The sequence below is a fragment of the Sturnus vulgaris genome, chromosome 31 (assembly GCF_052056855.1).
Source record: "Sturnus vulgaris isolate bStuVul1 chromosome 31, bStuVul1.hap1, whole genome shotgun sequence".
NCBI lineage: Eukaryota > Metazoa > Chordata > Aves > Passeriformes > Sturnidae > Sturnus > Sturnus vulgaris.
Genome location: NC_142273.1, coordinates 3,583,630 through 3,596,386, shown reverse-complemented (window position 1 = coordinate 3,596,386; position 12,757 = coordinate 3,583,630). Strand labels below are relative to the sequence as shown.

Here is a 12,757-nt window from a genome sequence, read left to right as displayed (position 1 = left end):
CCCAGACTGACCCCGTCCTGGCTTGGAGCAGCTCTGGGCTCAAAGCCTCCAGGAAATTCCTCTCATCTGCCAGGTGCCAGAGCCAAAAGACAATCCCAGCCCCTGGGAACCTCTGCCAGGAGATTCTCCTGCAGGAGGAAAATTGAGGTCCACGAGCTGCAGCCTCCAAAGCTAGGACTGCCCCAAAACTCTGGGGAGAAATACACCAAAAATCAAGAGTTGGAACTGGAGTTCCATCGAGATTTCCATCTGCCTGGGCTGTGTCATTGCCTAACCCTAACCCTAAGCTTAAACCCTAAACCTAAGCCAAACCCTAACGCTAAACCCTAAGCCTAGCACTAGCCCTAGCCCTAGCCCTAAACACAAACCCAAATCCTAGCCCTAGCCCTAGAACTAGACCAAGGCCAAACCCTAGCCCTAGCCCTAACCCTAACCCTAGCCCTAACCCTAACCCTAACCCTAACCATAACCCTAACCCTAACCCTAGCCCTAACCCTAACCCTAACCCTAGCCCTAACCCTAACCCTAGCCCTAACCCTAACCCTAACCCTAGCCCTAACCCTAACCATAACCCTAGCCCTAGCCCCAAACCCTAGCCCTACCCCTAGCCCTAAACCCAAACCCAAAGCCAATTCCCAAATCCTAGCCCCAAGCCCTAGCCCTAGCCCAAGCCCTAACCCTAACCCTAACCCTAACCCTAACCCTAGCCCTAACCCTAACCCTAACCCTAGCCCTAGCCCCAAACCCTAGCCCTACCCCTAGCCCTAAACCCAAACCCAAAGCCAATTCCCAAATCCTAGCCCCAAGCCCTAGCCCTAGCCCAAGCCCTAACCCTAACCCTAACCCTAACCCTAGCCCTAGCCCTAACCCTAACCCTAGCCCCAAACCCTAGCCCTAGCCCTAAACCCAAATCCTAGCCCTAAGCCCTAGCCCAAGCCCAAGCCCTAACCCTAACCCTAACCCTAGCCCTAAACCCTAACCCTAACCCAAGCCCAAGCCCTAGCCCTAGCACTGAACCCAAAGTCAAAGCCAAAGCCAAAGCCAAAGCCAAACCCTAGCCCTAGCCCTAGCCCTAGCCCTAGCCCTAGCCCTAGCCCTAGCCCTAGCCCTAGCCCTAGCCCTAGCCCTAGCCCTAGCCCTAGCCCTAGCCCTAGCCCTAGCCCTAGCCCTAGCCCTAGCCCTAGCCCTAGCCCTAGCCCTAGCCCTAGTCACAGCCACCTCGGGTTTTGTGTTTTGGGGTGCCTGCAGGTGCCGTGGTGAGAGGTGGCACAGGGAGCCCCAGGGCCACCATCCACCTGCTGGTGCGGCTCGGGGGCCGGCGGGAGCGAGCCCGGCCTGGCTCGGGAGCCGCTCTTGGGCTGGGAGGGGAAGGCTCCGTGTTTGTGCGCTGAGTCACCGAGCAGCTTCTCCTGCCCCATGCCCGGGAGGGGCCCCGGGTCCCCCTCCCGTGACGGGGTTTGGGGGTTCCCTGCACCGGGCAGGACCCCCGAACCGTCTGTCCCTGCCGGGTCTGTGCCCCCCGCCCCAGCGCTGAACTTCTGGGGTGCTTGAGGCTGCCCCCCCTCTTTTCCCCTCCGCCCGCCGAGCTCCCTCCCCGGGCTCCCCCCTCTTTCCCAGCGCCGGTACCGGGCGGCGGGATGGCGGGGGCCGGAACGCCGGGATCCCGGGGGTCGGGATGAGTGGAATCCCGGGCCCCGAGGGGCGGGATGCCGGGGCAGGGATGCCAGGGGAGGGCGGGATGCCGGAGTGGAGGGCGGGATGCCGGAGCCGGGCCGGGCGCTCGGGGCTCTCTCCCGGGCCGCTCCGGCCCCGGCGCTCGGGGCCCGCCCGGCCAAAGTCCCTGCGCCATGAGCGGGGTCCCGAGCGGCCGCCGCCCGACTTTCTCCGGGCTCCCAGGTAGGGCTGGGGCCGGGGGCCGAGGGTCCTGGGGAGGCTCGGGGCGCTCGGAGCCCCGGACCCAGTGTCGGTCCCTACAGGGGAGCGGGTGCTCGAGGAAGCGGCGGGCGCCCGGCAGCGCTGCGGGAACGGCGGCGGCTCCGTCCCGGGGACGCTGCTCTGCACCGACCGCCGCCTCGCCTTCCTGCCCGGCCAGGTGCGAACGGAACACCCGGAACGGGACCGCGGGGAGGGGCGGGGGGAACCCCTGACCCGGCGCGACCCCATCCCACCGCACCCCGAGCCCATTCCGAACCCATCCCACCGTACCCCGATCCCATTCCGAACCCATCCCACCGCACCCCGAGCCCATTCCGAACCCATCCCACCGCACCCCGATCCCATTCCGAACCCATCCCACCGCACCCCGAGCCCATTCCGAACCCATCCCACCGCACCCCGAGCCCATTCCGAACCCATCCCACCGTACCCCGAGCCCATTCCGAACCCATCCCACCGCACCCCGAGCCCATTCCGAACCCATCCCACCGCACCCCGACCCTCGGCTCAGCCCCACCCCACCGCATCCCTGACTCCCATCCCAGCCCCATCCTAGTCCCTCCTGGCTCGTTGACTGTGTTCACCCTGGGAACTCTTCACTGCAGGACATAGTGGGGGTCACAAGGCACAAGGGACATGGGACAGCCAGGTCCAGATCCATCCCCACCACCTTCCTGGGACTGGGGGGGACACTCTGGGGTAGTTTCCAGCCCTCCTCACTCTCCCACAGGCTCCTGGCTCCCGTGGCCTCCTCCGCTCTGAGGATGAGGTGGCCCTGCCCTGCATCCACAAGCTGGTGGCAGGTAATGGGGACATCCGGGGACATGAGCGATGAGCTGGGCAGGTCTCGGGTCTCATCCCCATCTAACGAGCTGGGCAGGTCTCAGCTGGCCCTGACAGCCTCATCCCCCTGACCCCAGCCAGCAGCTTCTCCAAGCCCAAGGTGCTGACGGCCGCCTCCACCCTCAAGTTCATCCCCGAGGAACTCGCTGTCTTCTGTCGGGATTTCCGCCTGCTCCGCTTCTCCTTCCCCGAGAACGGGTTGGCTCCGCAGGCGTTCCGGGTAAGCCGGGGAGGTGCAGAAGTGTTGTGCCCTCACTCTGGGGTACCCCTCGGTTCCGGGGAAGCCTGGGGGCCTCACACCGCCCCCCCGGCTGCCCTCGCAGGTGGCCAATGCCATCGCACAGGCACGGGAGGCGGCTGCGTGGCTGCGGGACGCTGCCGAGGGACACAATGGCTGGTCCTGCCCTGGCGAAGCCCCCTCAGAAGCGGAGGAGGAAGAGGAGGAGGAGGAGGAGGAAGGCTCGTCCACCACGCTGCTCTTCGAGAGCCTGCAGGACTGGGAGAAGGAACTGCAGCGTCTCGGTGCTGCGGGCTGGAGGGTGAGCGCCGTCAATGAGCGCTTCGACATGGCCCCCAGGTACGGCCCCGTCGGTCCCCGACACTGTCTGAGCCACTGCCAATGGCACCTGTGATTTGGGGGAGCCCACCCTGTGTCCCACCTTCCCACAGCCTCCCCCGGTATCTGTGGGTGCCCAGCGGGCTTCTGGACCATGACCTCAAGCGAACCTTTGCCCACTTCCAGGAGCGCCGGGTGCCTGTGAGTGTCTGGGCAGGTCCTGGCAGGGTGGGGGGCACTGGGAGGGCGATGTGGTGGCATCGTCCCATTTCTCTTGCAGCGCCTGTGCTGGCACCACCCGGGTGGGGGGGACCTGCTGAGAGCCTCCAGCTTTCACCCGGCCTCAGAGCCAGGCAGTGAGGACGTGAGGTGGGTCCAGGGGGGCCCAGGGGGGCTGAGGAGGTGCCCCTGGCCTGGCCCCACCGGGGCTTCCTGTGCCCCCCAGGTGTCTGGAGGCGCTGCTGCTGGGGGACCGCGGGCCCTGCGTGTTGGCTGACGTGGCCGAGCTGCCCACGCTCGCCGACATCCAGCTCGCCCACCTGAGGCTGCGGGCGCTCTGCCTGCCTGGTGAGTGGCACTGAGCAGACCTCGGCGACCCCCGAGCCCCCCAGGGGCCTGGGCCTTCCCCTCCGCTGAAACCCCATCCCGTGGGATCCAGGTGCAGTGGCAGAGGAGAAGTGGCTCTCGGCCCTGGAGGGGACACGGTGGCTGGACCACGTCCGGTGAGCAGGGAACGAGGGGGCTCTTTGGGGTGTAGGGAGATATTTTGGGGTGTAGGGGGGAAATTCACCCTAAATCCTACGGTAGAATGGCCCCCCCAACCCACCTGGGGGCACTGTAAGGTGATGGGGCATTGCGGTGGGTGCATGAGCCACCCGAATGGGTGACTGTGGCATTTTGGGGTGCCCTGAACCCCTGCTTTTGCCCCCCAGCACCTGCCTGAGAAAAGCTGTGGAGGTGGTGTCGCTGCTGGCAAGGAAACGCTGCTCCGTGGTCCTGCAAGGTGGGGGCACCGGGATAGGGGCTGGAAAAGGATGAAGGGAACTGGAAAGGGGCCGCCCCCCTCTCACTGCCTTGCCCCTTCAGAGCCCTCAGACCGGGACCTGAACTGCCTCCTGGCCTCTCTGGTGCAGCTCCTGGGGGACCCCCACGCCCGCTCCCTGCCTGGCTTCCAGAGCCTGGTGCAGAGGGAGTGGGTGGCAGCTGGACACCCCTTCCCACGCCGGCTGGGGCTGCTCTGCCGGGACACCCCTCGAGAGGAGGTGAGACCCCCCCCATTCCTGTCCCGCCAGGGTGACAGGAGTTGGGACCCCTGCCTGGGAGGAGGTGAGACCACCCCATCCCATATCCTCCCTAGGCCCCTGTGTTCCTGCTGTTCCTGGACTGCACGTGGCAGCTCCTGTGGCAATTCCCGGCAGATTTTGGCTTCACTGAGGCTTTTCTCCTGGCGCTCCATGACAGCAGTTTCAGCCCCTACTTCAGCACTTTCCGCTTCAGCTGCCAGCGCCAGCGAGGCCACAGCAGCACGGTGAGGGGCAGGGGCACATTGCTGCATCCCCAAACCCACCCATTTCACCCCTTCTCCTCATCCTGTCTCAGCTTCTCCACCCCCATTCCAAACTGGGGATGAGCACCCCCAGATTTCCCATTTTACCCCTTCTTTTCCCCTCTGTGCCTCAGTTTCCCCATCCCAAATGGGGCACCGACTTCCCAACTCTTCCCCCACAGCCCCGGCTCCCCAGCCAGGCCTACCGGCCCATGGGGGGCTGGCAGGACCCTGGGGGGCACAGGGGACGCCCCCGCACCTGCACCTTCCCCCCGGTGTGGGCCTGGGGGCGGCGTTACACCTGGCAGCAGCAGGAACAGTTCAGGAACCCTGCGGGATCCCCGGCCCCTGCTGAGTCCCTGGCCCCAGGCACGGTGAGTGTGGCTGAGCTGGGGGGCTGCACCCTTCCTTTGCCTCCTTTTTGTCCTTCTGGCTGCCTTCTCCCTCCCTTTTTCCCCCTTAATTCCTATAGTATCCCCCCATTTCCTCTTTCAGCCTCTTTTATTCCTAATGCCTGTTCTTTTCACCACACTTTTCCTCCCCTGTTTTCACAACAGACTTCTCTCCTTCTTGTTTCCCCCTACTCCCACTCACCCCTCAGCCCAGCTGCATTTCCCTCCATTTTTCCTAATCCCTATTTTGCCCCTTTCCCAGCCTGGAGACCCCTGCGTGTGGAGGGGGTCCAGGCTGGTGCTGGCACTGGCCAAGGGCTCATTGTGCCCCCACGCCCTGCCCTGGTGGAGCCGCCCCCCCCTGCGCCCCCCACACCGGGTGTCCCCATCAGAGAGCCAGGGGACACAAGGGGGGCTCTTGGGGACCTGCCAGCCCCCCCCGGGGCTGCTCCTGCCCTGCACTGCTGGGCCATGCATCCGGCTCTGGCACCGCTGCTACCTCAGGGGGCTGCCCCAGGAACAGGTACTGGGGAAACTGGGGCCTGGGGGGTCCTGCTTTGGGGGGGTCCCGCTTTGGGGGGTCCCACTTTGGGGGGTCCCAGCCTGTCTTGATGTTTGGACTGGACCCAACTCGTGTCCATCCAGCTAACCCTGTCTTTGTGTCCAGCAGGGGGGATGGATGGAGGGATGGAGGGATGGATGGACAGATGGAGGGATGGAGGGATGGATGGATGGACCCATGTCCATCTATCCTACCCTGTCTGTGTCCCTGTCCTGTGCTGGACATTCTGCCCTGTGTTACCATCCTTGTGTCCTGGTCCCATGATGAACACTCCACCCTATCCATGTTCTCATCCCTGTGTTCCTGTCCTGTCCTTGTCCTGCGTCTCTGCCCCATCCTCGTGTCCCCATGCCGTGCTGGATGTGGTCTCTTGGCAGCGTGGGCGCTTGGCCCCGTCCCTGGCTGGGCTGGCTGAGGAGCTGGAGCTGCTCCAGGACCGGCTCCATGCCTGGAACACGCGGAGACCCCACTGAGACCCCGGAGGGCACCTGAGCCCGGCCCAGCTCTGGGACGCCACCAGGATCACTCGGGACTTGGGGCCTCTGGCACTGCCTGGTGCCTGCAGCCGCTCCCTGCAGCCGCTCCCCGCAACCTCTGGGTGCTTGGGGGTCGCGGGAAGGGCAGAGCGGCGAGTCCCGAGGTGTCCCCGATGTTGGACGGACACTGCCGGGTCACGGCTTTCCATTAAATCTGTGCTGCCTCCACGAGGCTCGAGGAGCTGAGGGATGGGGATTGGAGGAGATGGGATGGGACTGGAATGAGGATGCTGCGGGAGCCCAGACCTCGGACGTGCGGCACGGGGATCGTGGGGCACTGAGGGCACTGCTGGCCGCGAGGGCCATGTCGCCACAGAAGGGCAACGGCCCCTTCCGCCCACACCCAAGATGGCGGCCGCGCCTTCCCCTCTAAACGCCACTTCCGGCCCGTCCCATGGACACGAGACTTGCGCGTTGACGTCACGCGCGTCGTGCGTGCCAGCGTGCGTGCGGCGCCGCGCGCGCGGAGCGGGCTAAGATGGCGGCGGGGCCGATTTCGGAGAGGAACCAGGGTGGGAGCGGCTGGGGTGTCCGGGGGCACCAGGGAGATGGGGGGAACGCTGAGGGCACTGAGAGGGACACCGCGGGGGTTCTGCGGAGACCCTGGGTACTCTAGGGGCGTCGCGGGGTGCTGAGGAGGATTCTGGGGGGAATGGGGAATCCTTGGTGCGTCCTGGAGACGCGAGAAGGCACTGGAGGGGATTTTGAGCTCCCTGGGAACACGGGGTGGGCGAAGCGCCGGGGGAGCTCCATGGGCCATGGTGGCCTCTGGTTTCCCGAAGGAAAAAAGGGGGGGCTGGGGGATCGCCTCCTAGATTAAAGGCTGACGGGGTGGGGGGCTTCGGGTTCGGGAGGCTTTGACTGGATTGACTGACGCCGATTCCTCGCAGATGCCACGGTGTACGTGGGGGGCCTGGACGAGAAGGTCAGCGAGCCCCTGCTCTGGGAGCTCTTCCTGCAGGCCGGGCCCGTGGTCAACACGCACATGCCCAAGGACCGGGTCACGGGCCAGCACCAGGGTGAGGGACCCCCAAATCCCACCGAGGGGCAGAGCTGGGGGTGGGATTGTGATTCAGAAGAGGGGCATCATCCTCTATCGCTCAGGAGGTGTTGAAGACGCAGAGTTTAAATTAAGTGGGAACTGAATCAAGTATTAGATGGCGTTTAAATGAAACCAAGGGGCTTTCATTCAATAATTAAATGGGGTTTCTAATGAGCTGGAGTTTTAAAAGAAGGGGGTGGGTCTGGGTGGTCTCTTTCTGTCCTGAAGTCCTATTTTTAGTCCCCCGTGAAATCCCTTTGAGGTCTCTCGCACCTGCCCTGAGCCCCAGTTGGCGTCCCCCTGAGCCCCTTTGGGGTCCCCTAGGGTACGGCTTCGTGGAGTTCCTGAGCGAGGAGGACGCAGACTATGCCATCAAGATCATGAACATGATCAAGCTCTACGGAAAACCCATCCGGGTGAACAAGGCCTCAGCCCACAACAAGAACCTGGACGTGGGCGCCAACATCTTCATTGGCAACCTGGACCCCGAGATCGATGAGAAGCTGCTCTACGACACTTTCAGCGCCTTTGGGGTCATCCTGCAGACCCCCAAGATCATGCGGGACCCCGACACGGGCAATTCCAAGGGCTACGCCTTCATCAACTTCGCCAGCTTCGATGCGTCGGATGCCGCCATCGAGGCCATGAACGGGCAGTACCTGTGCAACCGCCCCATCACTGTGTCCTACGCCTTCAAGAAGGACTCCAAGGGCGAGCGGCACGGCTCAGCGGCCGAGCGGCTGCTGGCGGCTCAGAACCCCCTCTCCCAGGCCGATCGGCCCCACCAGCTCTTCGCCGATGCCCCCCCGCCCCCATCCGTGCCCACGCCCGTGGTCACCGCGCTGGGGCCTGGGGTCACCCCTCCAGGTGGGTGACAGACCCGCTGTGGGGCAGGGCTCAAAGGTGCTGGCCCAGCATCGTGCGGCTCTGCCCTGTTTCCGCGTTGCCCCTCGCAATTCCCGCCTCCTTTCCCGAGTTTTTCGGTCGGCTCGTTTCACATCCCTTGCTGTGTTCCCAGGCCTGCCTCCCCCCGGTTCGTTCCCGCCGCCGGTGCCACCGCCTGGAGCGTTGCCCCCCGGGATGCCCCCGGCCATGCCCCCGCCGCCGATGCCACCGGGTGCCGGAGCCCCCGGGCCACCCTCGGGAGCCGCCCCGGCCGGGGGACACCCCCCGCACCCACACCCCTTCCCGCCAGGAGGGATGCACCACCCAGGTAGGGGGCTGGGAGCCGGGCTCAGCTTCTGCTGCGGGGGATTCTTCTCCTCGTCACTGAGTGGGGGTTGCGATTGCCGGAGGATTTGGGGGATTTAGGAAGTCACTGCTGCCTGCGAGGCACCTGAGCAGGGAGAGGTTAGGCTGGGAATGTGTTGAGTTGGGATGCAGGGACATGGGAAGGAAGACACATGGGGAGGTGGTGATGCAGAGAAAAAAGGCAGGAGCTAATTTTGGCGTTAATAATTTAACAAAACCAGTTTTTTCCCCGATTCCCCTCGTTTTGGTCCTGGGAAGGAGCTGCGTCTGCATCTCAGCTCCGGGTTCAAAAGCACAGATTTTGTGAAATGTGCAGTTTAATGATTCTCTGGGATTTGTTTGATCCTGGGGCTCCAAAGCCACCCTAATTAGGGAGCTTTGTGTGATCCTCCTCTGGCCATGCCAAGAACAGATGCTGCAGGGCCTGAGCGGAGCCAATTACACCTGGCCAGGGAAAATCAGGCTCGAGGGGAGAGAATCATTTGTTTTGGCTTTTTTTAATGGGACAAAACGGGATAATTGGGAAAAAGGAAGTTTGGAGGGACTCTGGCTGCTCCAGTCGGAGCAGGGCAGCTCCAGCTTTGAATTACTCTGGGAGTTTGTTCAAAATTCTCAATGGATGGGGATTACTCAGTGTCCCAGGGGTGCACACGCTTGCTGTCCCATCTCTTTTCCCACACACTGGCATCCAAGCCCTTTCCTCTTGCCCAAAAGCTCAGTGTTCCCTTCTCTTTAAGCCTCTTTTTGGCAGCAGAAGCCCCTCTGCACCCATGCTTTCCAGACCCAGCTGGGATTTCAGTTCCTGGGAGTGCCTGGAGCTGCTTCCCAGCACCCCTAACTCCCATCATCCCCCCTAGGAATGCCACCGATGCAGGTGCACCATGGGCCACCTGGGATGGGGCAGCACCACCCGGGACCACCAGGCTCCGGAGGGCAGCCGCCCCCCCGGCCCCCGCCGGGAATGCCGCACCCCGGCCCTCCCCCCATGGGGCTCCCCCCTCGGGGGCCACACTTCGGATCTCCAATGGGTGAGTGGCGTCTGTTCTGGGGGGTCTCTGCTCCAGGGGGAGGAGGAGGAGGAGGGGATGCACAGCCGCGTGTGAAGCAACACCGGGGGGACCTGGCACCCCCCTGCCCGCTCCGGGGTCTTCACGAGGTTTCCTCGTTGTGGCATGCAAACCCTGCAACTCGCCCCGTCGCGATTCCCACGGCTTTGGGATCGTTCTGGAGGCCGCCGTGCCCACGGGGGTCTTGGGATAAATTTCTGACACTCGCACACACAGAGGGAGCGTTGGCCAAGCTGGGGGCACCTGCTGGGTGTGGCACCCCTGGGTGTGGTGGGCGCTTGCAGGGAGGTCTGGGAGGGGCGGTGGGGACTGCGTTCCTCCAGGGGGTTTTAGGGGGGGCTCTGTCCTTTCCTCCCCCCTGTCACTGACCCCCTGTCCCCCACAGGTCACCCTGGGCCGCTGCCGCACCACGGGCTCCGCGGGCCCCCCCCGCTGATGCCACCCCACGGCTACAACGGGCCCCCCCGGCCCCCCCCTTACGGCTACCAGAGGGTCCCACTGCCCCCTCGGCCAGCGCAGAGACCCCCTGGAGTCCCCCCCCGAGGGCCCCTGCGGGGACCCCTGCCCTGAGAGGTGGGGGATTCTCTGCTCCCCGTCCTCAGCCTTCCACTCGTATCGACATTCCCATTCCTGCAAAGGGCTGGGGGCCTCCTCCCCTCCTCCTCCTCCCTTCCCTCCCCATTTCTTCCCCCTGTTTCTTTTTAGTGTTCATTTTCGTTGCTCTTCCTACCTCCTCCCGTTTCTCTTCCCCTGGAAGCTTTTCCAAGCTCCTTTTTACTGGATTTGTTGGTTTTGTATGGAAAGCAGTGATAATAAAGAATTTGGGAACCAAAAGGGTTCCTGGATTGGGTATGAGGCTCTGCCTGTTTGTCACCCACTGAGATCTTTTCCCTGCTTGGGCCATTGGGAAGAACCAGGCTGGAGGGATTTGGGGCAGAGCTGACCCATGGTCTGATCGCTGGTGAGCCTGGAAGAGCTGTGTGCTCTGTTCAGCTGCTCCATAGGAATGTCTGGATTTCCCATTCCTGAGCCATCGCTGCCCAAATCCAGGGAGCTGAGGTCTGACTGTGGAATATTTTCGTGCCAAGGTTTAGCCGAAGTCAAACATTCTTCTGGGAAATCTTTAAAGGGTTTGGGGTCCACAAACACCTTCTCCTGCCCCTGGGCAGTGCCAGAGCCTCCAAGAGCTGGGAGTTTGTGAGGGGACATGGAAGTGGGAATGTGCTGCTTGCTTCCTTCATGACTCTCATCTTCCGTGCAGAGTTTGTGCTTTGCCTTACATCCAGGTGGGAAGTCCTAGGGTCTGGATGGGCTAGGAAGGGAGGGACAAGGTTGGAAGCCACTCCTGATCCTTCACATCCAGAAATGTGGGGAGAATCCCGTGGGCTGGTAGAGTGAGTGGATTTAGGTGTAAGGGTTGGGATGTATGGTGTGGGAATGGGGGTTCCCTGTGGTGCTGAGAGGCAAGGGGCTGAGGAGATCTCCAGTATTCAGAGAATCCGGTGATTCCTGCCTGGATCCAGGGAGCCTCAGGGTGGCATTTCTCTGCTCCTCAGTCGTGGAAGCCACCAGGATTCACCCGAGGCAGCCAATCTCCCTGCATGGACACAACCATCATCCACTTCTCTCCTGGAGTTATCCACTGTCATCCCCAGTTTTATCCCATCATCCCTGGTGTTATCCTGTCACTCACAGTTACATCCCCCTGATTGTAGTCTGTTGTCAGCCCTGACTTTCTCCTTTTTCCTCCCATTTTATCCCATTCCTCCCCACTTCATCCCGTCATCTCCCTATTTTTATCCTATTCCACTCGCCGCGTTTTAGGCCCTGGCATATCAAGATGAGGCCCTCGGGACAGGAGGAGCCATCCTCTGTCCTGCTGCCAAGCCTGTTTCCTCTGATGATCCACAAAAACACCCCGGGGCCAAGCGGGCCGAGGGAGGCAGGAGATCTGGAGCGCTGTCAGTGGCACTGACAGTGGCACATGAGTCACCGGGTGCCCGAGGATGTGGCACTCGAAGTCCTCGCTCCTCCCGGGGTTGGGGCTCACCGAGGGCCAGCCTGGATCCTGGTGCTGCCCATTTCTCAGGGATGCTCCTCGACTGCCAGCCTTGTCCTGCACTTCCATTCCCCCTTTGAGGTTTTTTTTTTTTCCTAACAATGAATGTCATAATTACTTCTCAGCTCCTGGTTTTCTAAATCCTTCGCTGTGCTGGCACCACCAGTGCAGAGTGGTCCCCATCCCTTGTTTTCCAGTCCGAGGGGTGAAGTGCTAATCCTGATGGATCCTGACATATTGTGAGACTTTGGGGTTGACACCCTGGAAGCTGGGACTGGCTCAGCTCGTTGCAGGGGTTGCAGGAGGAGGGGAGTTCGGGGAAGGTTGGGGCTCTGAGAATGTTGGGATGCAGCACGAAGGGGCTCTGGAACATTGGAATGCCGGTGAAGGGGGCTCAGGGAAGATTTTGCTTCTGGGAGCACCCCAGCCCTGCTCACTGTGCGGGCCCCCCACCCTGAACTCAGCCGGTGCCAGGAGCACCCAGCACTCCACAGCCCTGGGGATATGGGGCTGGAAAATTGCGGGTCCCAGTTTCCCACCCTCGGGAAACGATCCATGGGAAATAGGGGTCGGTTTGGACATCCCATTCTGCGATGTGCATCTCCAGCCCTAACACCCCCACCCCCCTCTAAAATAATTAATCGGGGGCTTTTGTGTCGTGCTGTAGCCTAGGGGCCGAGTCTGGCCAGCCCAGGCGGGGACAATTTGATCCCAAAAAAATCCCAATCCAGCCCCGCGGAGGCCGTGACTCAGCCGTGACGGGGGCGGGGGGCGGGCTGAGCTTCACCGAAGGATCCGGGGAGAGGTGGGGGGTGGGCCACGGGCTGATGCCCCCATCCCACCATCCCAGCCGCTCCCCTCCATCCGCAGTCCCCGGAGCGGCTCCATCCCCGGCAGCTCCATCACGGGGACCCTGATCCCGCGGCAGCTCCGCTCCCTCATCCCGGGAGATCCATCGCCCACCTCCC

The 12,757-nt window shown here is 62.9% G+C and overlaps 2 protein-coding genes across 2 annotated transcripts; both read left to right on the top strand.

The window, feature by feature from the left end:
- The first annotated feature begins 1,738 nt into the window (after positions 1-1,738).
- MTMR11 (myotubularin related protein 11) lies at positions 1,739-6,538 on the top strand. Its single transcript, XM_088181013.1, has 15 exons — positions 1,739-1,856; positions 1,977-2,092; positions 2,666-2,738; positions 2,856-2,998; positions 3,102-3,355; positions 3,448-3,535; positions 3,615-3,703; positions 3,780-3,901; positions 3,993-4,056; positions 4,267-4,337; positions 4,421-4,596; positions 4,692-4,862; positions 5,063-5,254; positions 5,535-5,795; positions 6,212-6,538. The coding sequence occupies exons 1-15, from the start codon at positions 1,739-1,741 to the stop codon at positions 6,305-6,307; spliced, it is 2,034 nt and encodes a 677-aa protein (XP_088037139.1). The 3' UTR covers positions 6,308-6,538.
- Positions 6,539-6,795: 257 nt separating this feature from the next.
- SF3B4 (splicing factor 3b subunit 4) lies at positions 6,796-10,580 on the top strand. Its single transcript, XM_014891324.2, has 6 exons — positions 6,796-6,882; positions 7,261-7,389; positions 7,737-8,279; positions 8,431-8,625; positions 9,521-9,691; positions 10,116-10,580. Exons 1-6 carry the CDS (start codon positions 6,849-6,851, stop codon positions 10,298-10,300), a joined length of 1,257 nt encoding a protein of 418 aa, XP_014746810.1. The 5' UTR covers positions 6,796-6,848; the 3' UTR covers positions 10,301-10,580.
- Positions 10,581-12,757: the final 2,177 nt, after the last annotated feature.

Coding starts and splice junctions, on each gene's coding strand:
- SF3B4 (XM_014891324.2), top strand. CDS start 6,849: ATGGCGGCGGGGCCGATTTCGGAGAGGAACCAGG. Junction 7,390..7,736: donor GGTCACGGGCCAGCACCAGG/GTGAGGGACCCC, acceptor GGGGTCCCCTAG/GGTACGGCTTCGTGGAGTTC. Junction 8,626..9,520: donor AGGAGGGATGCACCACCCAG/GTAGGGGGCTGG, acceptor CATCCCCCCTAG/GAATGCCACCGATGCAGGTG.
- MTMR11 (XM_088181013.1), top strand. CDS start 1,739: ATGCCGGAGTGGAGGGCGGGATGCCGGAGCCGGGCCGGGCGCTCGGGG. Junction 4,057..4,266: donor CGGTGGCTGGACCACGTCCG/GTGAGCAGGGAA, acceptor TTTGCCCCCCAG/CACCTGCCTGAGAAAAGCTG. Junction 4,338..4,420: donor CTGCTCCGTGGTCCTGCAAG/GTGGGGGCACCG, acceptor TTGCCCCTTCAG/AGCCCTCAGACCGGGACCTG.